Genomic DNA, 27026 nt, shown 5'->3' on the forward strand with positions numbered 1-27026 from the left:
ATGTTGAACATACTGTGCCTTTTCAAAAAACCAGAGGAGAGCGTGTAGAAAAAACAACCACCCCCAAAACAACCTCAATGGCATAAAAAGTTGGAAGCTTTCAGGAAGCTCTTGGAAACTTGGGCACTTTCACATTTTTTGCTCAGGATTTAGATTTCTATGTCCAGGATCTCTGTGGAACATTTCGCCTATTAATCCCCCCGCCGCCCCATCCCCAACCTGCTTCAATTCTCTTTCCCGGTCGCGCTCCCCGATAGAATGTATCTTATTTCCTACGACTGAACTGGGGTCAGAGGTGACGCGAGATACTTTCTAACCGAATGGCGATTTAGAAACAGGGACGGGAAAGAATCCGGCCGCGGCGGCGGAGGGGCTCCGCGAGCGCGGCCGCGCCGCCCGGGAGCCTGGGGCGCGGGCGCCGGGCGCCAGCCGAGCCGGGGCCCGCGGCGGCGGGTCGCGGGGCTCCCCGGAGGGCCGAGGCCGCGCTCCGGGGCCGGTGGGCGGAAAGGCAGGCAGAGGCCGCCATATTCCTGCTTTACCCCTCCCGGGCGGCCGGCCGGCAGCGGCAGGTTGGCGGCGGCCCCGGCTGCGCCTCGGCGACCCGGCCCCGCCCCCCTCCAGGGGCGACCGTAACCGTTGCGCCCGCGGGCCCCGCAGAGGGCGCGGGAGCGGAAGGCGCCCGCAGAGCCCGAGGGGCCGGCCCAGCCCCGGAGCAGCGCGGGCGAGGCGGGAGCCGCACTGGGAGGCGCGCGCGGCGGCGACGAGCCCGGGAGAGCCTTCCAGGAGGGGCCGGGCGGCGCCGCCTCCCCGCTCCCGCCTCCCTCCTCCCGCGCCCATTCCCTTCCTCCTCCTCCTCTCCTCCTCCTCCTCTGCCACCTCCTCCGCCTGCTCTCCGCCTCCCTCCCGGATCTGTGCTCCAGTTCAGAGAAAGAAGAAAATGTGTGTGTGTGGCGAGGGGGAGGGCGAGCACTGAGCAGCCGCTCCGCGCCTGCAATCGGGGCCGGGGTGGGCGCCTGGCGGAGGCGGAGGCGGAGGCGGAGGCGGAGCGCGCGGCGGCCGGGCGGGCGGTGGGCGCGGGCAGGGCCGAGGGCGCCCGGGAGCCGTGTCAGGCGGCGGGGAGGAGCGGGCGCGCCGGGCGCGGGGAGCCGTCGGCGGCCGCTCTCTGCGGAGACGCCCCGGTGGATGTGCTCCCGCCCCCCAGCGCAGGGCTTAGGAGAGCCTCGGCGGCGGCGGCGCGGGGGGCGAGGCGGGCCGCCCGTTGCCGGAGAAGGAAGCCCGGGCGTCTGAGCGAGGCCGGGCGCGGCGGCCTTTCCTCGCGCGCCCTCCGAACCAGCGCCCGCGGCCGCCTCCCGCGCCGGCCTCGCTCCTGCCGGCGGCCCCGGCCGTCCGCTCCGGCCGCACCCCCGGCCCACCTGGTGGCCCCGGCGCTGGCCGCGGCCCCCGCGGCGGTTCCCGTAGCTCGTCCCGGACGCGCGCCCGGGCGGCGGGGGCTCAGCGGCCACCGCTGCCTCGGGGGAGCGAGGGCGGGAGGGTGTGTGTGTGCGCGCGTGTGAGCAGGGGGTGCCGGCGGGGCTGTAGCGGAGACACTTTGGAAGAATGACTCTGGAGTCCATCATGGCGTGCTGCCTGAGCGAGGAGGCCAAGGAAGCCCGGCGGATCAACGACGAGATCGAGCGGCAGCTCCGCAGGGACAAGCGGGACGCCCGCCGGGAGCTCAAGCTGCTGCTGCTGGGTGAGTACCGCCCGGGGCCGGCTGCCGCGGGCCCTCCCGCCGGGACTGACGCCCCGCGCCCGCCGCCCCCCGACTCCCGGGGCAGCTGCCCCCAGTGCCCCCCGCCCCCTGGAGCCCGCGCCTGGTCATTACCCTCCCCCGGCGCGTCCCCGGCCGCTACCCGCACCCGTTCGGGCGCGCGCGCGCGTGTACACACACACGCGCACACACACACACGCGCGCACACACACGCAGTGGGGCCGGGCGGGCCTCGGCGTGTGCCTTCGGGTATCCCTGAGGGTCGTGCATTAGGGGTGCGTCTTTATCTACTGTGCATCAGCTAAATGGCAAATCACTTGGTGGGAGATAGACGCGGGGATGTGAAGGTGGGCAGAAGGGTTGAACTTCCAGTGGCGTGGCCCCGGCGCCCCGTGGAGTGGGGGGCTGTGTGTGTGTGTGTGTGTGTGTGTGTGTGTGTGTGTGTGGCCCCAGGGTGCGAGGGGAGCGAGGGCAGGTTGGCAGATGGTGCGGCCGGGCGGCCTGTGTGCATCTATTATCCGTGCGTTCTGGGGTCCGGAGGGAATGGTGGAACGGTGGACAGCCTGGATTCTCCAGGGAGCGACGATGAGGGAGCCCAGTGGTTGGCCCTCCAAAGAAAGGAGGATTATGTATTGGGGGGTGGGGAGGCGAGCCGAAATTTGTCACGCAGGTGCTGTTCTCTAGCCACCTGACCACCGAAAGGAGGGCCCCCAGAAGAGTTTCTTGACCAGTGGATGGTGACAGGCGTGCTTCTCGTCCGCACCATTCTTTCCTGATTAGGAAGAGGAATTGGGGAGCGCTGTGCTGTGTGGTTGTTGACAGTGACGGGTATCTTTTGTTTAATGAGGCAACCCAGATGTAGGCCTGAATTCACAATAGTTACTACTGAAAACCAGTGCAGCCTCTCGATTACTCTCATGGAAACAAATAGAAACCTTTTGTTTAAAATGGACAGCATTTTAGTATCTTTGGAATCTGGGCTAGAAGAAAAACGGGAAGCGTACAGCAGAAATTTCCCTTTTATCTCTGGAAAAAAAACAAAAACCCCACCAACTCAACATTCTTCCTTAACACTAAGTTAGCAGGAAAATGTTGGTTCTCAATTCGGAATTCTATTGATGATTATCTTTGAGAGAATGTTCAGAATCAACGACCAGAGATCACATTCAAGCCAGCGTGACATAACTCTGAACTATTGTGGTAGGAAGAGCAAACAGCTTTGCAGTTACAGGCCTGAAAAATGCCCTCACTTGTGTCCAGGATATTTGCTTGTATAATAAATATGCTTCTCATACATTTGTGGAAGAAAATATTGTATTGTCAATTTGGATTTGAGAAATACATTTTCTTTCTTATCGTGAGCATTCCATCTCCTGGTTGCCTTTTTGACTGAACTGCTTGTTCGCTGGATCATTTACAAGCAGGAACAAAATATAATGATCACACATAGTTACAAATGGTTAATTCACATGCCATGCTTTATGTCTTCATTGTGAAACCAGATTAGATAAATGTGTGCATGTTTATAAAGAACAGAAGGCAAAGTGCTGCATAAAATAGTAGGCTTTAGGAAATGAAGCCAGGGGTGGGGAAATGCAATGGGAAAATGAAGATCTTTTTGGTTTTAATTTTTTTTTTTTCATTTTGGGCTACTTCTGGTGGCTGAAAACATGTAGTTGAATGCTTTCTGAATTCTCATGGTTGAGAAGAAAATAGGGCAAGAAAAATGTACAGGGAGTTTATGTGCAGCATTGAGGGGAAAAGCATGTATTTTAGAGAGACTTAAGAATGGTTTTCTTTTTCTTCTTCCCTGTTTACAGTCTTCACTTCTTTCTGTTTAGCTGTGAATCCAGCGCTTGAGATCTCAAGCCAGCCCTGTTGCCTGAAATGTGACAGCTCTGGATTCCTTGCAGCTCTGAGTTAGAGCCCAGGGGGTCTGTCTGTCTGAGGGCCTAGGTTTCAGTGTCTAGGAGGACTTTTGGGGAAATACACATATATGAATGCTTAATTACATACTGTGTACTTAAATAACATACTGTGCTTTAAAGAAGGAACTTGGAGCTAGGAAAAAAAATTAAAGTAAACCAATTTTACTGCAAAGTGGTGGTAGTGTGGAGAATTTTTTTTCTCTTATTAGATACTTGAGTAGGGTTTAATATAGCCTCACCCCAGCCTCCAAATACAGCCTGTTAGAAGTGGTAGAAAAATATGACTCTCATTTAGCACCTACATTCATTTAAAAATTATACAACTTTCTGTTAGAAATATGATGCCTAGACATCACGTAAGATTTGCTACAGTTTCATGTTCTAGGTATGTTGCTTTCATAACATAACTTCCGCAACACCTACACTATTTATATAGTGAATGCTGTATACTAAATGTAGGTTTGTGTGTGTGTGGGCGTGTGATTGATTTCACGATATTTTCAGTCCAGGAGAGAAATGATGGTTGATCTGAACAAGGGATGGTATTGGAGAGGGTTCCCTTTGAGGAAGTCCGGACCTGCTGCTTTCATGAGCCTTGGGATTCCTTCATTCATTTAAATGATACCTATCCAAAGGAGGTTACAGGATGTTTAAAGAGTCACCATTATTTTTAACTAGTTTATTTAAATTGAAAAATCACCCTTACATTTAAATAAAATTCCTGAGACCATTTTAATGGAAACTTATTTGGCAGGAGACCCTTGCATTTGTTCACATAACTATTTAATTTTATATATTAATAATATGGAGAAATTAGAAAGGGAAATAAAATGGTTACCTGCCTAGATGAAAGGATGACAGTAAAATTTGGGCTATTTTGATTCATATCCAGCAATTGTACCAAATGTGTTCCAAATTCAGCAGTACTTACATATTTCGATTTTTTATTCTTTTGAAAAAATGAACCCAGAAACCTACCACCATAAAATAGATTTAATTCTGAATTCTTTTCTTGTTTCCTTAAACTTTTTCATTCTTGAAATTAATTTTTATTAGTGTTTATTTTCTTTGAAACCTTTGAAAACTTTGTATTCTACACCTGCATGCAAGATAATAACTTGTTGAAATTTTTACATACTTTTTGGGTGTATAAGTACAGTAAAGTACAGTATATTTTCTTTAATTGATTAATATTCATGAATGTTAATAACTGAATATTCCTATCTGTGGTTCATAGGTCACACTATATAACACCAATGTCTTTAAATCTATATAAAATAAGTGGCTTTGAATGTCTGTTTCTAGTCACAGATATTCATGCTGAAATTTTTTTCGATTCCTTGAAGATACATTTTTTTTCCTATTTACCTGTTTTGATTTTACATGCTTTTGAAATCTTTACTCTTCAGATCTTAATCATCAGATAGGAAGATTTACCAAACCTTTTTATTTACTGGATTCCACCTTCTGAAAACAGGCATAGGCCAGTCTTAGGTGGAAGAATATATGTTCTTGACCTTCTCCATGAGTTACATGTGTGATGGTAGATTTTCTTCTTATGCTAGACTGGAAGCTTATAAAGGTAGGGATTGTGTCTGTATTGGTCACTATTAAATGCCAGCTTCTAGCACAGTATCAAACTTATAGAATGCTCTCAATTAGTATTTGTTGACTGAGTAAATTTATTTATGACCCTCCTGATAGAAATTGGGGCCATAAAATAATGAATAAATTATGGAGACATGGGTATTTAATGTTTTCAATCTGTAGCAGATAAACTCATGATTTTAAACAAAAAATTGTATGTGACTCTTTGGGCCAATTGAATACAGACGCATTCCAGGATAGGAAGTGTTAATGTAAACTGTAACATCACACAATGTAAAATGTAACATCACATATTGAAACAGCGTGTTAACGTTCTGTGCTGGGTGCATTTGGGAATGATAACAGTCATGCTTTAAGTATGAACATTTAAAGGAAAAAGAAAAAGAAACCATTCCATGTCATGATTACTTTTTATCGTGTAGAAGCTAGTTTAACCCTATCATCTTTTTGAGATACACTTTTTTCCGTGATACACTCATCAGAGTACAGGTGGTGGCTGAACAGATTTTTAAGATTTACTTGTCGATGAAGTGAGGGGAACCATAGTTGTTGACGACAGAATTTTAGGGATTGCAGGTAGAGCATTTTACATTTGAGAGGTGTACATTTGTACTGAAAACTGTGCAGAGCAAGGAGGGACATAGAAGGCTGGGAATGCTCTGGCACATTTAGACTGTGGAGCGTTCATTCACACGGGCCTGGATGAAAACACCCTCTCCGTTGCCGTCTGTCGAGCTCCCTGGAGCAAGAATGGGGCTGTTGCCTGCCCGACGTAGCCTCGAGGCGAGTGGCTGCTGAGGAGGGCCAGCCAGAACCGCAGGATGAAACACCCCTCCAAGCGGCCCTAATAACAGCATCTCCCTGGAAATACCAGACTATGGTGTTTATGAGGCTGCTTCAAGACCAGATTGGTGTTATTTTTGCTACTCTTTGAGCCTTCAAGTGTTTGAGTATGTTTCTAAATGTCAGGATTTATTTGGACTCATTTCCTCTCCTATCATCCTTCCTTTCTTTTTATTTATTTATTTATTTTGAAAAAAGTACTTATAGTTTATATTTGAAGAGTGAAGTGGGAGCATCCTTCATACAAATCAGAACTGTAGCAGACTTAGAACAAAGCTTCCGGAGCAAGGCCTGTGCAGTGAACCCTGTGGATTCGTCGCCTGGAGCTGCCATGTTAGCCGTCGGTCCTGTACTTACGTTGTCTCTTCCTCTGGGAGCCTTGGCACACACTAAAACCCCGCCGAACAGTGAAATCGTCCCGGGTGCATCTCCTGGAATATTTTTACATACGTTTGGAAAGGAGAACCAGAATACTTTAGTAGCCATTTTGTTCATTACAAATAAATTTTGTTCATTAAAGCCACCCCCCCCCCCCCCAGCCGCCCTCTGGAAGAGATGGCTTATGCCCATGTCAGAGATGCCTATTGAATGCAGTTAGGATTCTTATTGCGGATGCATTTTTAAGGACCCGAGACAGTTTTTGCTGTGGTGAGGCTGCATGCTCTGCTAAACTTAGCAGGAAAAAGGAGCAGATTTTTCTTCAAGATCCAGGCAGACTTGGAAGAGACATGAAGGTGGTTTTCCAAGGATGCCTTTCTTCCAGCATTTATGTTGATGATTCTTTAAGGGGAGGTTATCAGTTCTGTTGATGGGCACGTTGACTGGGCACTGAGGGGGAAAGCAGGGAGCTCAGGGGCACGTCTTGGGAGAGAGAATCCATTTTAAGAGGGTTGGTTAGGTTTGCTCTCTCCCTGGATCCGGGAGGGAGGGAATCTCTTTCCTCCAGACTCTCCAGTCTTGGGTTGAGGGGAACACGTGTGTTTGTAACAACACATTTAAAGTCTAATTTCCTAGTTGAAGGGGAGAGGAGGGCAATGGCACTTTTCAAAAGGAGACTTTTATCATGGCTTGTAGGGCACTGTCAGGATCTTTTGCAGAATTAATCCCAGGGAAGTGTGAAGTAGCAATGGAAGGTAAAATGTGTGATTGTTAGTAATTAAACCTGTGGCAGTAGCCGACTACAGTAAACAGTGAATGTTTTCTCTTGTTCTGCCGAATGGAGTAACATTAAAGAAAGCTATTATCAGGCCCAAACGCTATTTTGTGTGAACAGCTGTTACTAATAAAATTATAGGAAGTTGTTCGACAATCACCTTTGATTTGTTACGTTACCGATATGTAAAAATCTGTCCGATTTCTCAGCTAACATGCAGTAAAAGGAAAAAAAAAAAAAAAGACCTAAGCATGCTGTCGGAAATGAGTTCATAAATCCTAGGTGGTCATGAATCTGGACTTTGCAGACAAAAGCAAACATCCATACCGCAATGCCGAGAACCAAAAACTGAATTGGCAAAGTAGCTCTGGGGTTGACCCTTCTACCTAGCCATAATTTCAGAAATCAGTGCTAAATATTTTGTTAAAAGCCTTTGTGGTTCAGTTTTAAGAACAAAATGAGTACTATTAAAAATAAAGTTATGCATATATTTCAAATTCATTTATTCCAAAAACATTTGCCGATTATTGGAAAATAAATATTTCCCCTGATTTTTTTTTTTTTCATTAAGCAGGCATACCATGAGAAAGACAACTGCATACAGAATGCTGGTCAAATGAACAAATGTTAAGCACCTATTAGGTGCAAGGTCATGGGCTGTATGAGACACTCCTTATTTCTTATTTGCCAACAGGAAAGGCTACAAGCACTTTTCACATTTCTTGTTGTTTCACAGTTGACGCCCTCGGACTGACATGTCCTTCTGAGTATTATTATCCTTCCTGGCTTTGGCTTTTCTATTGGCTCTTGATACAAAGAAAAAGACAAAATAATCTGAAGGCCATTGTAGAAGCTTTCCGGGGATTACACAACTGGGGAAGCAGATGATCTTGAGAATTTGAACGCCTGAGTTATACATGTGTTATTTCTTTGAAGTGTATCACTTTTTTTCCTTTAACTGTGAGAAACTATTAATGAGCACTTGCCCTGCCTTTGCAGCTAGATTGGTAGCTCCATGGGGGCAAAGATAGTGGCTCTTGTTTCTTTGTATCTCAGTGTAGCACAATGCCTGGCTGGATTTACAAATATTCTCTTGTCAGGAATTGGGGGTGGAGGCAGGTGGGCAGCTGGATTCCCAAAAGAAAGTAGAGCAGTTGGAAGAAGTAAATTTAAACTCCTTGCTTTCTTCTAATGAGTATCATCCATATGTTCTCCATTTGCCCCTCCTGTTTGCTGTTTTGTGGGCCACTTGGGGCTCAGTAAAAGGAATTCTGTTTTAAAAACGACATGGAAATCCTCCTTGTCTCCATGCTTGCTGCTCATGCATTCTCCGGCCGGAGTGATTCATCTGAACATTCTTACATTGTTTTGGGTTGAAAAGCCAATAGCGTTCATCAAGCAGTTTGAATGGAGAACAGTTACACACACAGGTTCTTAGAAATTTGAAAATTCCACGTACCTTTATTACAAGCTTAATCTTGGATTGTGAGCAATTTGATTGCTTTAGAAACAAAATAGTTGTTTCAAGGAAGTGTGTATTAGGTTGTGGTGTGGTTAGGAACGCGAATGTTATTAGTGCTGTTATATTCCTGACACCTCGCAGATGGGAACAATAATTGATCCACAAATTAAAGAAAAAGAGCTAGAGTGAGGCTTTTTGGCTCTGTTGCAAGTGAATAGTGATGTTTAGAAAGATATTATTCATGTCTGTTTCTAAGAGATAGCCTCTTGTTTTTCCTTTTGGAGAATCAAAATCATGAATTAATTGCTTCTTCCAGAATTTGATTTTTTAAAAAATCACCATCACTTGCTAAAAAAAATAAATAAATTTTTTTCCCTTTGCTTCCTTTTTATGTTTTAAAAACTTTTTTCATCTCTCTTATTTTTCTTGTTTCTTTTTTACCTTTTCTTATTGCTGAAGCGGCAGCAGGGTGATAGATGGCATCTTCCACGTATTTCCTGGAACTGCAGCGGGCTGGTTGTTTCTAGAGGGAAATGCTTCAGTTCTTACCACCCATTTTCAGTCTCCCCTCCCCCACCCCTCTGAATCCTGTGTGACTGCTGCCCACCCATTTACTCTCCCATCGCAGCTCCTTAAACAGACGCTAGGAGGGGCTCCTGGGATTCTGCGTTGTGCACGGGCCTGTAGGATTTAAGGAACTTCCAAGCTGGTGCTGCTTTCGAGCGTCACGTGGCTGAGCTGGTGAGGGGAAGTTGGGGGCTTTAATACATTAAAAGAAGGACACTTGTGAAAGTGCTTTTGGGAGCTGGTTAACTACCTTTAGCCACACTTTGGTCTGCAAAACAAAGAACGTTGCCATTGAATAAAATGAAAAACTTCTTTCTTTCTGGTAGGGCGGGGGAGGGGCGCGGCTTGGGCTTGTTCTTGACTCCTAGCAGAGAGTTGCTGAGCACCAGCTAGGCAACCTGTCGCCGCGGGCCACTGGGTTTCAAAATAGGATGCAGTGCACTTGCCAGAAGGGGAGAAAGTGCTGAGGCCTGTGTTGAGCAACAGTTCGGGTTCCTCATTTAATGATTTGAAAGTCCCCATCTCAGTGACTTGAGGGCCTTAAAACATGTCATTGTATTTCCATCCAGATAGTTAGAGAGGAAGACATCGGCAGGGCCTTTGCTTTTGTTACACCCCATCAATCTGAGTAGGTTTTTTGGTTTGTTTTTTAAAGTAAAGATACAATGGTACTTTCTTGCCACGTGAGTGGGCATTACGGACCTAGGCTTCTCAGAGCTCCTGCGTTATATCACAGGCTCTTCTCTGCAGACTGCAAAGGCAGTTTTCCTCTTGTCCTAAAGAGCTGACCCATTTCCTGTGACTTGTTCTAATAATACAGGATGACTTTAATTCTCGTTTCTGGTTTGCCCTTAAAAGAATGCCAGGGTAGTTGTGAAGCGTTTAACTCTCTTGTCACTCTGTTGTGATACAGAATTTTTGAAAATTGGTAAATCCTGCAAAAAACAGTTGTAGACTGTCTTTGTGGAAGTTTATTTGGCTAAATAATGAAATGCTCCTTACAGGTCTGCATAGCGCATTCTAGGTTTAGGTGTGTGTATTCTAAAACCTGTAACTGAAAGGCAGTCAAGTACTCATGTCCTACCTGTCTCTCTAACGTGAGGGTGTTTAGTTTGTTCCTTTACTGTTTCTATAGAAACTTGTAGAATGAAGAAGAGATTGGGTCAAATCTAAGGGTCATTTGAACTTGGGAACGTTCCCTGCTTCCCCTCTGAAGCTTTGGCCATCTTGGCCACTTTGTGCCCACACTCACCCCTGGATGAGGGGCCTGAGCCCCAGCCCCCTCCAGAAGTGATGGGATGTCCGAGGAGGCATTGCCAGGGCTGGTGGGCTCCTCCTAGCCTCCCGCACTCTCCTCCTTTTCCCTGTGGGAATAACTGGTGCCCCGCAGGCAGCTGCCAGCACCCCAGGGAAGAGCTGTGAAGAGGGCTGAGTGAGGAGGAGGCCTGAGCCAGTCCGTCCAGAGTCGCCCCTCTTGCCGCCTGGCTTGCTGTTGATAGTTTAACTGCCTTCACAGGGAATGGTATCAAATGCCTGCTGTCCTATCAGCATGGGTCTCTTGCTTCCTGCAGGAAGGGCAACATCCTGGGAGGTGCAGAGGTGGAGCCAAGAGGCTCAGTGTTCCAGCTGCCCTGCTCAGGCCCCGGAGTTTTCTTAGATACCCTGGGGCAGCTACCTGTGACTCACCATTACTTTTTATTTTTTAGCTTCATTGGGCTTTAAGCAATGCTTTACATTTGCTTACAAAGAATCTCTGCTGCCCAGGCCATTTCTGCCAGTGTCAGTGAGAGCAGGTTGGCCACCTGGGCCTGGGCACTGCGAACGCCTCATAGCCCTCATTGGTGCACAGTTGGGGGACTGCTTTATATTTGGAGTCAGTAGGTCCCTTTTCCAGGGCTTGCAGGAAAGATTTAGAATTAACCCTTGGATGGACCATTTGTGTCCGTTGCTTCTTTTATTACTGTGTGCATTTGCATATTTTCCTGTGGCTTTCATTGAACCAGAAAAACAAATAATGCTGAATATGTACGTAATAAGAAGTAAGGAATTCTCATGCTTTCTGTTTGAAAATCTGTATCTATCTCTATCTGTCTACCTGCCTACCTGCCTACCTACCTACCTACCTACCTATATCTATCTCTGTTTTGCTGTGGCCTCTGAACTGCCTTCAGTTGTCATGGCTTAAAGAAAGCAACTTCCTGTCTTTCTCTTTCTTTAAATATTTTTAAAAAATTATTAATTTCAGAGAGAGAGAGAAAGGGGAGGAGGGAGAGAGAGATTGATTTGCTGTTCTACTTATTCATGCATTCACTGGTTAATTCCGGGATGTGCCCTGACGGGATTGAACCCACAACCTTGGCGCATCGGGACAAGGCTCTAACGGACTGAGCTACCCAGCCAGGGCTCCTGTCTCTTGTCTACATTCTGGAGAAGGGGCTCTGTGACCAAAGAAGGAACAGCTAGACTCTCACCCTGCTCTTTCTGAAAGAGCTACACTGTTACAAGGCCCAGTTCTACGGGAGGTGCCTGGCAGGCGTTGGGCATTCTTCGACCCCTACTGTGCTCCTGGCACATGGCCTTCTCAGTATCTTATCAGCTTCAGGCTCACTTTCCTTGATTTCAGAATTGGAGTTGGACAGATGTAGGGGAAAAGGACAGTCACAGGTGAAGGAAAGTCAGGGGGGATCTGCAGGGGCTTGGCAGGGCAGAGGTGTTGTTCTGGCAGGGTGGTGCAGCCAGGTCCTCACGAAAGGAGAGGTGCCCAGCGCGCTGGCGTGGTGTCTTTGATCAGGAAGAGCCAGGCCAGTGCAGCTTCCCCTTGTCAGCTCCACTGCCCTGCTGCATGTCTTTATCATTGTCACATCTACCCTGCCCTTCCTCTCCCTCCTCTCCTTCCTCTCCCAGATCGTGAGTTGGGAAGGTGAGCAAGTGTGGAAGCCTGGGTTGTGTGGGAGTTCTGTTGCATGCATCCTCCTGTCCTTTCGCTCCTGTAGATGGTTAGATAGACTAAGCCCAGACACCACGTCAAGGAGTGTCCTGAAAAAACCCATTCACATATGAAAAAGAAAATTTACAACATGGTTCTGTGTCTTTTTTGCCCCCGTCAACTCTTTAAGGTGACAGACATGCATCTATTCCTGGATTGAGAACTCTGCTAATCCGGTGATAGGTTATTAGAAAGTCTCTGGAGAGATCCTTGTCTAGAAAGTCGGCTTCCACCTGGCTGGCTTCCTCCTACAATAGAGTGCCTTTCAGTTGCCCAAGGCAATGAGTAGATAAGTAATATCATGAGATATTCTTGCCAAGTAGAGTCATACCCAGGTGCAGTATGTAATGCAGGCCTGCTTCTGAGATATTGCGGGTTGGGTTCCAGGCCACTGCAGTAAGGGAGTTTTGCTGGTGGAGGGTCTTGCCTCCAATGTGTACAAAATACAACATCTGTGAAGCTCAGTAAAGCAAGGGCAATATGTGTAATGAAAGGTTTTCATTACATGTGCCTGTTTAGAAGTAGTTTGTAATTTTTAGCTGAGAAAGGCCCCTATTTATTGGTTGTGTTCTCATAGGAGCTGTTCACTTTCTGAGCTATCACATCCAAAACCAGGGAGTAGACTTTTTTCTCAGATTATTCAAGGTCCCTGAAGCCTACTTCCAATTATGAATAAGATTCAAAATGGGCTACGTTTGTCCATGATACAACCGACTTAAGAAAATGTCTCGCCTCATAATATAGGCAAATATATTTTGAATAATATGAATCATTCTGAATAATTTGAGAGCAGAGGTAGGGAGTACTGAAACAAAAGATACTTGAAATCAATCTCTATTTTTATTCCCAAACACTTCCTAATGGGTCAAGAACTAATGAATTACCATGATCCTGGCTCCTCTTGGAGCCACGCTTGGATCAGACTTGGGTTCTGGAGATGCAAGGGCCTTGATGTGTTCAAGGCTTAATGAATGGGATGTGGGATGTCCTCAGAACATTCTAGTTGCTCCTGTTATTTGTTGGATCAGCATCTAAGCTGTTATCCAGAACACATTAGAAGTAACTCAGAAATGTTGGGCACATAACATCTGTTGTAATGAGTCCCATAAATTTCCCATCTTCTGGGAGAGAAGCTACCTAACCTGTATATTGCTTGATCAGTTTTGGATAATTTGTATTTCCCTGTCCCTACAATTCTTGGCAAAGAATTACATTTTAATGGAGGAAATCGTAGGACTTCATTAATATTTCTTCAGGGAAATCTTGACTCCAAATATATTTTCATGAAAATCACTGGCTTTGTCCTTTGAGAAACACTGTTTCTGTAGGGCTTTCCGCTCCAGGCCATGCTTCCTATGGGAACAGAGGTTCTTGTCTAGGGTTTTCCTAAATCCCTAGAGTCCCTGTGAATCGCTACTCAATTTACAATGTATCCTTCCCAGAATTAACTAAGGCTTGTGCATCCCTGGTTCTGAGTCACAGAATCACATAGTAATTTATTTTTTCTGTTAAAAATATCCTTCCTTTATATATGATGTATCTTCCTTTATATGTAACATAGATTGTATTTTATTCTCTTCTTTTGGAATGAAATAAGGAGGAGTGTTTGATATATGTATCCTGCGGTGGTATAGTTGCTTTCTAAAATAGTAAAAAAATGAAATAATGAGAAAAACTTGTATTTAATAGACAAAGTTTGTGACAAGAAGTGCTCATATTCTTTCACTTAAGAATTTTTTTACATCCTCAAGAAATATATTGTTTTCCTGTTGGCCTTTAACAGTCCATTCTGTTAATAACATTTGTGTGTGTGTGTGTTTGTTTTTCAGTGATAGTGAAATTTTACAAATAATGCAATGGTTTTTTTATACAAAGTTTGAAAAAAAGGATTTAAAACTTTAGTCATAAATTTATCCAAAATGTACCAATCTAACATAAGAAACATGATTTTTTGGTATGTTCCTTTCTAATCTGTTTTATTTTTATGTGTTTCTTATACAGGTCTAATCATACTGTACAATTTAACATTACATGTTAAGTATTTTCTCTGTGGCTATATAATGTCAGTATGTTAAAATTTGGAATTGCTGTGTGATATTCTATTAGAACGTACATGTTGATTTGCTTTCTGTCTCTGTCTCTCTGTCTCTCTGTCTCTCTGTCTCTCTGTCTCTCTGTCTCTCTCTCTCCCTCCCCCTCTGTCTCTGTCTCTCTTTAGACATTTAGGTTTGTCCCAATGTTTCTGCTTTCAAAATAATACTGTGATGAAGTTCTTGGTGGAGATAGTATTTTTTAAACACACACACACACACACACACACACACACACACACTTTTGTTAGAGTAGATTAATAGACATGTTATTTCAAGGTCAGAGGATATGAAAAATTTTATGACTCTTGATTATGCACACCTAAAACATTTTCCAAAATTGTATACAATTGCAACATCATGAGCAATATCGTGAGTGTATCAATGTCAGACAAAAATGGTACATAATTATAAGTTTGCATTTATTTGATCACTAGTGAGAATAATCATTCTCCCATATGTTTGTTTCTAGTTGAATTTCTTATTTTGTAAGTTGTCTCTTCATTTCCTTTGCCTATTTATGAGCTCTGAAAACACAAATGAAATTAGCCTTTTTTTATATTTATTGCAAACAACTTAAACTCAGTCTGTTGTTTTTCTTTTTCTTTGGTATTATTTATTGGTATTATTTAATATAGAAGTTTTTAATTACTTTGAAGTCAAATCATTTGTTGGTCTTTTGCTATTCTGTTTTAAAATAAAAATCTTAATCTGCTTTATATACTCTTTGAAAACCAGAGTTACTGCTATTGTTATGGGTAAAACTAGGTTGAATGTAGTGTTTACACATCACTGTTGCATGATTCTTTTTCCTTCAAAATGAAAATGAAATGCACATGTAAGGTCACACTGTCACAGATTACACCACATATGCTGTTCTGTATGTAATTGGCCTTTTTTGGTCCAGTAATATATAATGAATATCTTGCTATGCTAATATAAATCTTTTTCATAATATTTTTTGGCTTTTTAGTGTTCAGTGTATTTGTTGTTGTTGTTTCAATGTATTTTGAATCATACAGTGGTGTAGCTAGCTTGCAACTGCTCACGAACACCAGTTGTACACATATCTTCTGAACTCTGCATTCAGTGACTTCATTTTGGTAGCTTGAAATCAGCCATGATGGGAGTATTTATACCACAGAAATTGGCAAATGCTACAAATCAGGGCTTACCCTTCCTTCCTCTCCCCCGCAGAACTAGTTAAATATTTGCCAGTACACCACCATTTATACCTGACCTCTGCTGATGGATATTTAGTTTGATTCCATTAAAAAACTTGTAATCAGTGCTATAGTGAATATTGTAGGGGATAGGATACATTTTTGTACACTTGCATAATTGCCTCTTCAGATAAGGTTCTCAGAGTTGGGCCATCAGCCAAGTGATAGATTCATTTAAAATTTTGATGCATATCGCCACTTTGCCTTTCAGAAAGGTTGTATTGGTTTACTTTCCCACTGTCAGTTTGTTAGTGACTATTTTGGTATATCTCAGCTATCACTATGGTTTTATCAATCAGATGGGGGCGAAAAAAGATCTTGTATTTATTTACATTGTATGGAATTAATTTTTATTATACAGTATTTATTTTATTTTCTAAACTTCATATTTACAAAAATAGAGAAAAGTGCCTTAATTTATTATTTAGTTTAGTTAGATGTTTTAAAAATCACTTTTAGCTTCAATTTTATTAACATAGACATTTCTAGAAAATTGGCTATTTTATCTATGGAAGGATAGAGTGTTGTAGGATGAATGTCTTCAAGGGAAAAAGAAAATGGGACCAACAAAATTATATGACAGGTTTGGCTACGTGCAAAACTGTACCAAAACACAAAACTTTTCATTGTGACGAAGTCCAATTTATCTATTTTTTTCCTTTTGTTCCTTGTGCTCTTAATGTCATATAAATCCAAGGTCACAAAAATTTGCCTCTGTATTTTCTTCTAAGACTTTGTAGTTTTAGGTCTTATAGTTAGGTCTTTGGTCCAGTTTGAGTTGATTTCTGTATATGGTGTGAGGTAGGGCTTTGGGTTCATTTTTTCACAAGTGGATATCTGATTGTTCCAGCATCATTTGTGGTGAATCTCCTTTATAGTATGTTGTGATTCTGCCAGGTGTTGAGAATTGAGCAAAAGTCTTCCATAACACTAGTGTTTATGACACTTTCTCTTGTTTCCCTGAAATGTTTGCATTATGTATGCAAATATTCTTTTTTGAGGTACCTAAAAAATGTCCACGAGAATTAAATTTTTATCGTTATAAAATTACCTTCTTATATAAGTTAATGGTGTTATATCTTGAATTCAGTTTTGTTGGGTATTAATATGGTTCTTTTGTTTCCATTTGCTTCTCCATCTATTTTTAATTATTGTTAATCTCTTTGTTACTGCTCCTCTCAGAGTTTGTTTTAATCTTGGCTTGAGAGTACTTTTTTCTCCCTCTGATTTCTGCCTTCCAGTTCTTTTATTGACTGCTGGCAGTTCTCTCCATTTCGTTCTCCCTCTCCCTTCTCTCCTTCCTTTGCTATTTCGTTTGTGTTGAATTTTTTTGTTGTGTTTTCACCTCTGAAAAATTGCAAGGTATGTAATGTGTTTAACTATCAGTAGTCTACAAAACTTTTAGTAGTAGTTTTCAAGTTATGTTTCTCAGTTTATTGACTTCAGAGATGAAATGCTCTTTATTACGTCCCCTCCCATGTGCAGTGAGAAATTTGTACACCTATTACGAGGAGTTGGGATTTTTTTTTCTTTTTTTTAGTGGTGGGGGGATAAATGTAAAGGATCTGTCGTAAATATTTTTAGCTTTTTAGGCCTTATGGTCTCTGTTGCAACTACTCAACTCTGCCATAAACACTTTGCTTATGAATGAGTGTGGCTATGTTTAAATAACATTTTATTTACAAAAATGGGCAGCAAGCTGGATTTGGCACTCTGGCTATAGTTCACCAACCCCCCATTTATGTCACTTTTATTCTCTGCTTTCCCTGGTATTCTATTTCCATGTTCTAATTTTTTGTTTGTTTGTTTGTTTCTGTCTGTTATAGATAAGTTAGGGATGCCAGGCTTAAACCGGTTCTCTAAACCTTAATGGTTAGTAATAATATTAACACATTTTATTTTATATCTATATTTTATTTTCTTTAACAGACTTCTCTGAGACAACCCTGAATGTATCGAATGAAAAAACTCTTATAAGAACAACATAAGCTTGTCCATGGCTAGAGACATTTTTCTGAAGGCTCAAGTCTATCCCTGTAACTTAATGATGGTTATTGAAGGCTAAACATATAGAAACTGAAATTACCTTAGTTTGAATATAAAAACAATGTTTATTGTGTCAGAGGGAATGAGAGTTGTACCTGGTACTCAGGATTGTTTTCATGCTCATTGTTTGAATCCACCTTTTGTCTGTTCTGCTCTCCTTAGTGATGGCTTCCTGACTGTTTACATGCTGCGTATACACTCTCCTAATCCTGGAATGGTTTGCTTCTCTCCTTCCACATATATTCCCTGTCAGTGTTTTCTTTTTATCTTTGCTGGCATGAAGTTAACATTTGATCTTGCAGCCCAGGTAATCTTTAACATTTCAAAAATGATTCTGTAGTTTTGCAAAATTCATGCATAGAGTTGATTTATTTTCACACTTCTAAAAACTCTTAAGCCTTTGATTTCATAATCAATACCTGGGATAATCACAGGGAATCATTTCTAGTTAAGCCTAAAAAAATTCATCTAAGTGTTATTTTTGTCATGTATTGTTTATTTATTATTTAGTTTCCTTTCAGAAATTTTAATACTCATCTATATTTATATCTGCAGTTAAAACTATATATTTAGTAGTAATTCTGTGTTTCAGTAAATGCCTATCACCAGATATTTCTTCTCTCAGTTTCTTTAATTGTATACTTTTATTTTCATTCACTTATGAGTTGATTGGATTGTGCCTTCACATATATTTTTTCACAAGGGGTTCTCTGATGATATGTGTGATTGAGAATTTCTTCCTGTGGCATTCACATATTAATGACTTGCACGGGTATAGAATTCTTGGGTTACCACATCTTTTCCATCTGCATTACTTGTCTCATGGTGGATGTTCCTCCATCGTGTCCTGATATATAAATTTGGTGAGAATAAGTCTGCAGTCAGCCGAATATTTTTTCTTTGTGATTTGCTTTTTCTACTTGGATGTTTGTTTGTTTCGGAAGTTTAATAACTTTACCAAATTATGCTTCAGTGTTTTCTATTTATTATTTCTCCTAAACACTCTGACCACATTCCATCTGTATATTTATTCGTTTATTTTAAGGATTTTCCCCAACTTATCATTGAATATTTTCCCCGTTCCCCAAGAATTTTTTTCTTCTTCTTTAGGCACACCAATCATTCATATATTGGATTTCTGAGGTTTCTCTAGCAAAGCTGTCAACTTCCCTGTAATTGCTTTATTTCTCCATTCTTTTCCTTGTGTGATTGGCTCCAGTTTCTTATCTGCACCATTGATTTGGCAGTGGTTGACATAAATGTCAAGTGCTAACAAATAGGTTTTGAATGGCTGCTCTATGTTTTTGATGCTTCAAATACATTTTTAAGTTCTGCAATATCATTTTTTTCTTATTATTTACTTTCTTAGCTCTTACAGCTTCTTTCTACCTTATTCTATTTTATATTTTATTTTATTTTTTAAAATATATATTGATTTCAGAGAGAGGAAGGGAGAGGGAGAGAGAGAGAGAGAAACATCAGTGATGAGAGCGTCATTGATCGGCTGCCTCCTACACACCCCTACTAGAGATCAAGCCTGCAACCCGGGCATGTGCCCTGACCTGTAATCAAACAGCGATCCTCTGGATCCTGGGTCGATGCTCAGTCGCTGAGCCACGCAGCTAGGCCCTTATCCTATTTTTTAATATTTCATTTTAAACAGCCCACATTTTCTTAAATTTTCTTGATAGGACAAAGCAATTATACTCTTATCTTCTGTTTTCTAGAGTAAATCTTTCAGAGTTCTCTTCATCTTCTTTTTTGCATGTTCTGTGCCTTGTCTTCATTTTTTTCTTAGGAGTGTTCCAAATTTTGTCTGGCCCTACTGTTTGTCCAAAAATAGTGTGGGTGGAATCTCATTGACTTCCTTCCCTATTTGTCTTGGGTCTGTTTGTGTTTTTCCCTTAGCACTTGAGCTGGAGGGCTGGAAGGTGATGGTATATATTTTGTTTTTAGCTCTTTAGTTGACTGAATAAGGTGGTAGGGAGGGCTCTGTGGCAGTGTTCAGCTTCAGAGCTTTGCTGCTTCTTAATTTTGTTGTATTTTATAACCAGTTCCATTTGTTCCTTCCCTTTTGGGTGAGCCAGCCACTTTGATGAGAAATCATTCAGAGTGGTGCCTTGCTGTTTACAGGATTTTTGTTCTGTGCAGCTATTGGGTATATTTCTCTGCATTTTTAGACCACTTTGCAAAGTCGGCATGCTTTTAGTCCTTCACCGTGCCAGGTCAGAGGAAAAACTGGGATCAGTTGGCCATCTAGTTTCTTTTTAGCCCCTCCACTGCTGATATAGGTGGGAATGTGAGTTCTAAAACTATGTTCTTCAATTTGAGGGGTACCAGGGAGTCTTTCAGAACCTTTGCCACTGGCTTCCCTCAACACTGCACTGTTTTACAGACAGAAGAGCTGTGTAGAGACCCCTAGCAGATTCTCTCTCTTCGGTCCATCTGTATTGCTTCTGTTCTCTAAGTCCTTTGCTATTATTAACATAGATGAGGTTTTCTCTCTTTACCCCCCATTTTTGTACATTTTGAAGGATAGAAAGGACGTTGTTATTGTTGTTTTTAGAGTACTTTGTCTTCTTTCCAGGAAGTCTGCTTTATGAGTCTCGATGACTATGATTAACACATGCGAAGTCTTTCATAGAGAGTTGTAATTATAGAATCTCAGTTAACAATGTGCTTTAAAGTCCAAACTTGCTCCCCATACTTGAGCCACCTCTGTAACATTCCCTGATTTATTGTTAGTTTTCCCCCCCTTTACATTCAGTGGTGGGACCATCATCCCACGAGAGGAATTCTCTTTGGTCATCTATGTTTCTTAGAAATTTTTCGTATATTGAGCTGAAATCTGTCTTGAAACTAGTTTCAGGTTGCATTCCTGGGGACACTGGGACTCTGGAACCCACGTCTACTTTTACAAATAACTGAAGTTGGCCTCATGGCATGCCTGGGGCTTTCTTTCTCTTTGTGAAACATGATGAGTTCTTTCCATCATTTCTCATAAGGCAGGTATAAAATCTTGTTCTTTATTATCTGACTTGTTTTCTTCCTTAAAAAAAAACCCATAATGGAACCCAACACTTGAGAAATGGTTTTATGAAGTCACAGTAGATAATATTTCTATATCTTCTCCATAAGACTCCAGAAATCTTTGTTATAATAAATCGTCCAAGAAATATAGCAATTTTGAGTGCAGAGGGCTTCTGTAACTTCCTCTACCAGTGTTCTTATTTATTTTCAACACAGTACTACATTCCTAGCCTTGTTTTTGACCTATGGACATCTATGATCTGCATACAGTCCTCTGAATTTTTGCATGTCCCTTTATCATGTATTTGCATGGACTTTTTTCTTCTTCTATTGCTGAGTACTTTGTTCCTATTGAATTTCATCCTGATTCTGTGGGAACATCCTTCCAAGGTCAAGATCATTTAAACTTTCCTCCCCAACTTGTAGCATTTGTAATCCTACCCAGTTTATTCTCAGAGGAAAGTTAGATGAACTTATTTATTACAATAAGATTCCACAGTCCATTATTTAATGTGAATCTCCAGTGGACTCCAAGTCTTTGGTTATTACTTTGTTGTTTACTTTATAAAGATATAAAGCCAAAAATATACTACCTGAATTTGACGTCAGTATCTAATTTGTGTTGGTATAAAAGGGAACAGGGACATCAATTAAGAGAAGGCACATCTGCTCTTCCTTCCTCAACAGTGGCCTGGTCTGTCATAGAATGAAATCAGGTTGCCCTGCCTGAGTGGGTCTCTCACACGTCACAGCATTTTTTTTTGGGGGGGGGGGGTGGTAGCACCCCTGACATTGCATATTGTGGGTGGTCTGTTTTAGTCTATCCTACATCCTGAAGTTTAGGTTGCCAGCCAGTTTGTAATGGCCTGGTCATTAAAGAGGGAAGGAGCAGTTTCTTTTCCCTTGTCCTCTTAGTTCTAATTTCCATGTAGGAGAAAAGGAATATTTTTGGAGAAGCACATTTCACTTGGTACCTATTTGCTTTACAGTCAAATTGTTTTAATCTCTCTTCCCATAAGGCAAGTGATTCTTAAAGGGAGAAAGCCAGCTTATAATTCTGTATATTGGTATCCCCTGCTCTTTGAAAGTTTGTGTTAGGCCACTTTGCTTTTATGAAAGACCTACGTTAGTACCTGTTTTTGCTAACTGGAAGAAATCCCAAGAGGATATTTGTTTTTATGAAAAAAGGTGGAAAAGAAAAACAATGTTCAGCGATTGATTGGCAGCGAGCTGAGCCATTGTAGAGACAGTGTGCACTCTGAGCAGCGGGAGTGGCCCTGGCAAGCTCCTTCCCTGGAACCACAGTCAGCATCAGGCCCCATAGCTTTGAACCTTGTCTGTGCTTGATCTCCATTTAGTTTGTGCATTAATTAGCAAACTGTGTCCTAAGGTATCAGAAGAGCCTAAGAGAGCTGTATAAAGGCATTATGCTTAGCATAAAACTGGACGTAATTAAGCATTTTGATTATGGTCAATGAAATAAAGACATTGTGTGTGTGTTGAATTTGGGGGTCTGGAAATGCTCAAAATTTATTCCATATAAATGAATGGTAATTGCATCTTCACTTTACACAGTTGCAGCCTGTGAAAGGTTTCATAGGAATGCCCTACTTTCAGATAGTGGGGGAAGCCTGCACTTTTACAGGATTTGGCATCATGTTCACATTTTTAGCAATCACATTACATTTTCTCATTTAGAAATTGGATAGTTGAGTGGAAGTTGTCTTATTCAGAATACGTTTGATTATTTAATATGAAGTGAACTCAGTTCTTCCAGTTGCGTGGTGTTGGTCATGGTGGGAGAGGAATTGGTAGTAAATAATTCTGTTTCTTTAGCCAAAAATTGAGAAGAAAATGTTGCCCTCTCTTTCCTCTGTCTCTTAATTGAGTGTCCTGTGCGCTTACGGCTGTTACCCATGGGTAGAAGGATATTGCCTGTTTCTAGAACTTCTAACAAAAAAAGTCTGTGTAAAGACTTGAGCATGTCAGCTTTAGAGAGACAATCTTTCTCCCTGCCCATGTGTGTATGGTAGGTCTTCAGGCTGGTCAGACATGCTTCATTGTCATTGTTTTGAGTCTCACTTTGTTGGAAAAATGGACTCAGTCCTTGTAAGCAGTACTGTCAGGAATGTACTGCTTATTTCTTCATGAATTTTGTAATTTACAGAATGTGTTCTATTCTAACCCTAATTATTAAGCCTGTTGAAATACCTGAGGTCATTTTTGTTTTCTTCTCTCTTACCAATGAGAATTATTCTAAAAAATTTTTTGGCTTTTAAACCAATGTTTTAAAATTGTTCTATACCTGTATTTACAACAGGGCACATTGCCATATCCAGTTACGGTCAATAAGACATTACATACCTTTCTGGAGATTTCAGCCTTGCAAGCCAAACCTGAGGGTTTTTTTTGTTTGTTTGTTTTTTAATATATCTTTATTGATTTCAGAGAGAGGAAGGGAGAGGGAGAGAGAGATAGAAACATCAGTGATGAGAGAGTCATTGATCGAGCCCGCAACCCGGGCATGTGCCCTGACCGGGAAATGAACCCCGATCGCCTGGATCCTAGGTTGACGCTCAACCGCTGAGCCACGCCCAGCCGGGCCAAACCTGAGTTTTTAAAAATGTGCTGACTGCATATGTATAAATGATGGCTGTGGTCCAAGACTTGTGGAGTCTCCCAAGGTAAGGACTGCATGTAGAAACATCCCCGATTTACCAGAGCACTGCTTTAGGAGCTCTCCTTGTTGTAATTTCTTGGGTAATTTTAATGGTCAGGATTCCTTGTAAGAAAAAATGTGGTTGTGCTGACATTTACTTTGCGCAAACGAAGCATAGTTCATATCCGTTGAAACTGAAGTTATAATGTGTGGCTATGTGAGTGCTCTTGCCAACCCTTCTTGTATGTTCTTGCATATAAATTGATAGAACCCATGGTAAATCAGATGGTGCAGAGGCTGTTTGATTTTTCCCCCGTCTCCCTGTTTTCTTGTGGGTGGCTTACTTGAGCAAGGGAATGCAGTAATACATTTACCAGCATCAGAAGCTGTATTCATACCGTTATATTATTTCTTTTTTTTAAAATGAAGTATTATGGCCTAAAGATTTTCATTTTCATAAGTGTTCTTTGTTTGCAAAAAAAAAAACAAAACAAAACGTCTTTTGGATTGCTCTATACTGTGCTCTGAAGTGCTCTTTTCTAGCTGAAAATGAAAGACAAGCAACAAATATCAGCACTAATTCTTTTATTGGCATGTTTTTTCCCTTATGATTGTTTCTTTCCTCTTTGTGAATAATGACGTGGTTAGAAGCTAACTTCACTTAAAAAACATAGAGACTCAGTTTCTGGACCAGGGCTCTTTAGGTACAAATGTAGCCCGGCCTCTGAATGGAAAGTCAGCAGGGAGCGTCTGCGCTGGGCAGGTGCTCTGGCAAAGCCAAACAGTCCCTGTTGCAAAGAGCCCTGGGCTTCTCTGTCATTTTCACAAGGAATAACAACGTCACACATAGCATTAAACCTCAGTAGCAAAGAAATGAAATTTACTCCTGGCAGGCCAAGAAATGCATCCAGTCACCTCATGTGATCTTTTACCCCATCCAGCCAAGGCCATGCCTCCGAGGTTAAGAAAATTGTGTGTTACATTGCAAAAATCATCTCCTTGGGAGTAACAAGGGGAGTCTCAAACCTGCCTTTACTTGTTACTTTAGATGGTTTTAAGTCAGCGCACATATGTAACCATCTCAACTTCCATCATAACTTTGCAGTAAATTTACAAAAGGCAGATTTCAGGAGACCTTCAGATAAGTGTTGTTTCTGAAAGCATGATAAAATGGAAGGGGAAAAGCACTCTCCCAGTTTAAACGATGCTTAGGAGTGTTGTAATTGTGGGGTTTCAGGTGATTTAATGTTTTGGCAGCACCAGTCAGACACATGCTGAGAACGGGGGGAAAAAGTAATAGTAGATTTATTAGCTCCTTATTGTCTGGTAGAGTTTTTTTCTCTAAGATGTTTTTGTGTTTAAAAAGTAACATTTTGGGGGGGTTGATTCAAGATCTCAGTGGAAGAAGACAGTCGTAATGAGTTAGGATCTTGTGGGGACAGGAGTTATGTACAGTATTTTTTTATTGACGTAATTGCAGCAAATTAGGAGTGTGTAATTACATTTCTTATTTGTACACACATAATGAATTTGTTTTTATATCATAGTACTTCCTGAAATTAGCTGACAGGTTAGAACAAATTTTTTCCAAGTAGAACTGGCATGTGTACCTATATCCTTGTATTTAACATACTCAACCTTCCCAAACTCCCCCACATACCTATTTGTAATACTCTGCCTCTGGTAAGTAGCCAGAGCATTAAATCAATAGCATGATTGGAACTCGAGTTCCAAGAGTGCATTTGTGACCCTGCAGGAAAGAGTTAACATCGCAGGCCTGACTGCTGTCCTCTTAAGAGTCCTGTTCCCAGGATTGGCCATTGGCTGGCATCTGGGAACTTGGATTTCCAGAGAGTTGTCATCACTCAGACTGGCAAGAGTGGCTCATGGTGTCTAAGTTGTTTGTATAAACAATGTGGTTTATGTTGAATACCTGCTTTCCTTTTGGGAGTCTGGAATTTTGGCAGGTGCTAGGCAGATGGTGCCTACGTGGCTGACCCCTGATAAAAACCCTGGATGCCTAGGCTCAGGCGATTCTCCCTGGTGGACAGCATTTCACAGGTGTTGTCACAGCTCCTTGCTGGGGAATTAAGTGCATCCTGTGAAACGCCCCTGGGAAGGGACCCCTGGAAGTCTGTGCCTAGTTTCTTTCACTTTGTTCATGCGCCTTTTCTCTCTGCTGATTTTGCTTCGTTGTAATAAATGACAGTGATGAGTACTGTGTGCAGAGCCCTTTGAGTTCACCAAGTGAATCATTGAACCCGGGGGTGAGCAGGGGGACCCGTGACCCAGACCCTGTCATCCGCTCCTGAAGGTCCCAGCCTGTTGACGGGGAGTGCCCCGGGTCAGGGTGTTCGTGTGGCAGGCTGGCTGTGCCCCAGGGCTGTGCCCAGGGTGTAGGGAGGAGCTTGGGGGATGATGTGTATGGAAGCTCTTTGAAAACACCACATCACTATCCAAATAAATGCCCAGTGATATTATTATTTTTCTTCTTCCATAATCCGTTCTGGTCACTGCTGTGAGTCAGACATTGTTATGTACACATAGAACACCCAGTCATTTACCCTTCAGGTAATACTAGGCCTCCTTCTCCAAACTGGACCAGGCAAACTCCCACCTCCCCCGGGGGCTGCGCTTGTAAGAGGGACACAGGGGGGCAAGTAGACTCGAACTCCCCACCCTCCTTACAGTTTTCACATTTCTCTTAGGTCGTTTTTCTTAAATTATATTTTTTATGATTGTTATCTGTTCACATTGTTAATTCCAATCAGTTGCAAAATAAAGGTCAGACATCATCTGTCATGTCAGTCAGGTTCCTCTGATCTCACCTCCTTCTAGCCTTATTTCTTACCACTCGCCCTCACGCATCTGACACTGGCTAAACTCAGGCTCTAACGCATTTCCTTCTCTTTCCACCTTCACATCTTTGCTGCTTTTCTCTTCACTGCCTCCCCTCCCCCTCCCACAGGTTGCCTTTTATCCCTCCATCTCTGCCTGTGCAGAGCACATCTCCAGGCTACCTCTTTCTCAACACTTCTGATCTCTGTACTAGTCGGAGGCTCTTTTGAAATCCCGTGACATCTTACTGTCTGTCGCGTGTCCACGTTCATTGGGGACGTGCACGAAGCACTGGTGGGAGTGAGCGAGGTACCTGAGAGGAGGCAGCCAGCAGAGGTGCCTTATTTAACCGGCCACCGCGGTGGGCAGTGGAGCTCAAGCCAGGGAAGAAGCTCTGGGAGATGGCGTGGAGCAGGGCTTCTCAAAGTTAATGTGCACGAGACTCACCTGGGGACCTTTGTACAGTGCAGAGCCAGACTAATCTGGGCTGAAACCCAAGAGCCTGCGTTTCTCACCAGCTCCTGGGTGGTGGTGATGAGGCTGGTCCAGGTCTCCATTCCGCTTTTTGGAGAACAGTGATGCTGTCAAGTTCACGTGAAGGGTGAGGCAGCTGGGGTATTTTTATAGTAACTCTGAATGGTCACTAGTTGGGGGCTCCTGCCATTCGCTTGTAAAGTGGCTGTCCCTGACTTGGAGAAAGCCCAGGGGCAGAGAGGTGCCGATACCCACAGTTGGAAGGCTGCTTTGGGTGGGTCGAAGCCTGCTCTATCTTGTGAGTAGGAATATTTATGCATTCCTTTTCTTCCATGCCCGCTTTCAGATCCCTGGAGGTGGGATCTGTAC

General features: G+C 42.6%; 1 protein-coding gene across 1 annotated transcript in view; it reads left to right on the top strand.

Moving 5' to 3' along the window:
- Window positions 1-1596: 1596 nt before the first annotated feature.
- Window positions 1597-27026, top strand: part of LOC308564270 (guanine nucleotide-binding protein G(q) subunit alpha) — a gene marked incomplete at its 5' end in the record, with an annotated part of 243396 nt that continues 217966 nt past the window's right edge. Inside the window, one exon of the mRNA XM_081152258.1 lies at window positions 1597-1732. Coding sequence (XP_081008384.1) covers window positions 1597-1732 — 136 coding nt within the window. The remainder of the gene's footprint in view (window positions 1733-27026) is intronic.

The sequence above is a fragment of the Miniopterus schreibersii genome, assembly GCF_964146895.1.
Source record: "Miniopterus schreibersii genome assembly, chromosome: 11".
Classification (NCBI taxonomy): domain Eukaryota; kingdom Metazoa; phylum Chordata; class Mammalia; order Chiroptera; family Miniopteridae; genus Miniopterus; species Miniopterus schreibersii.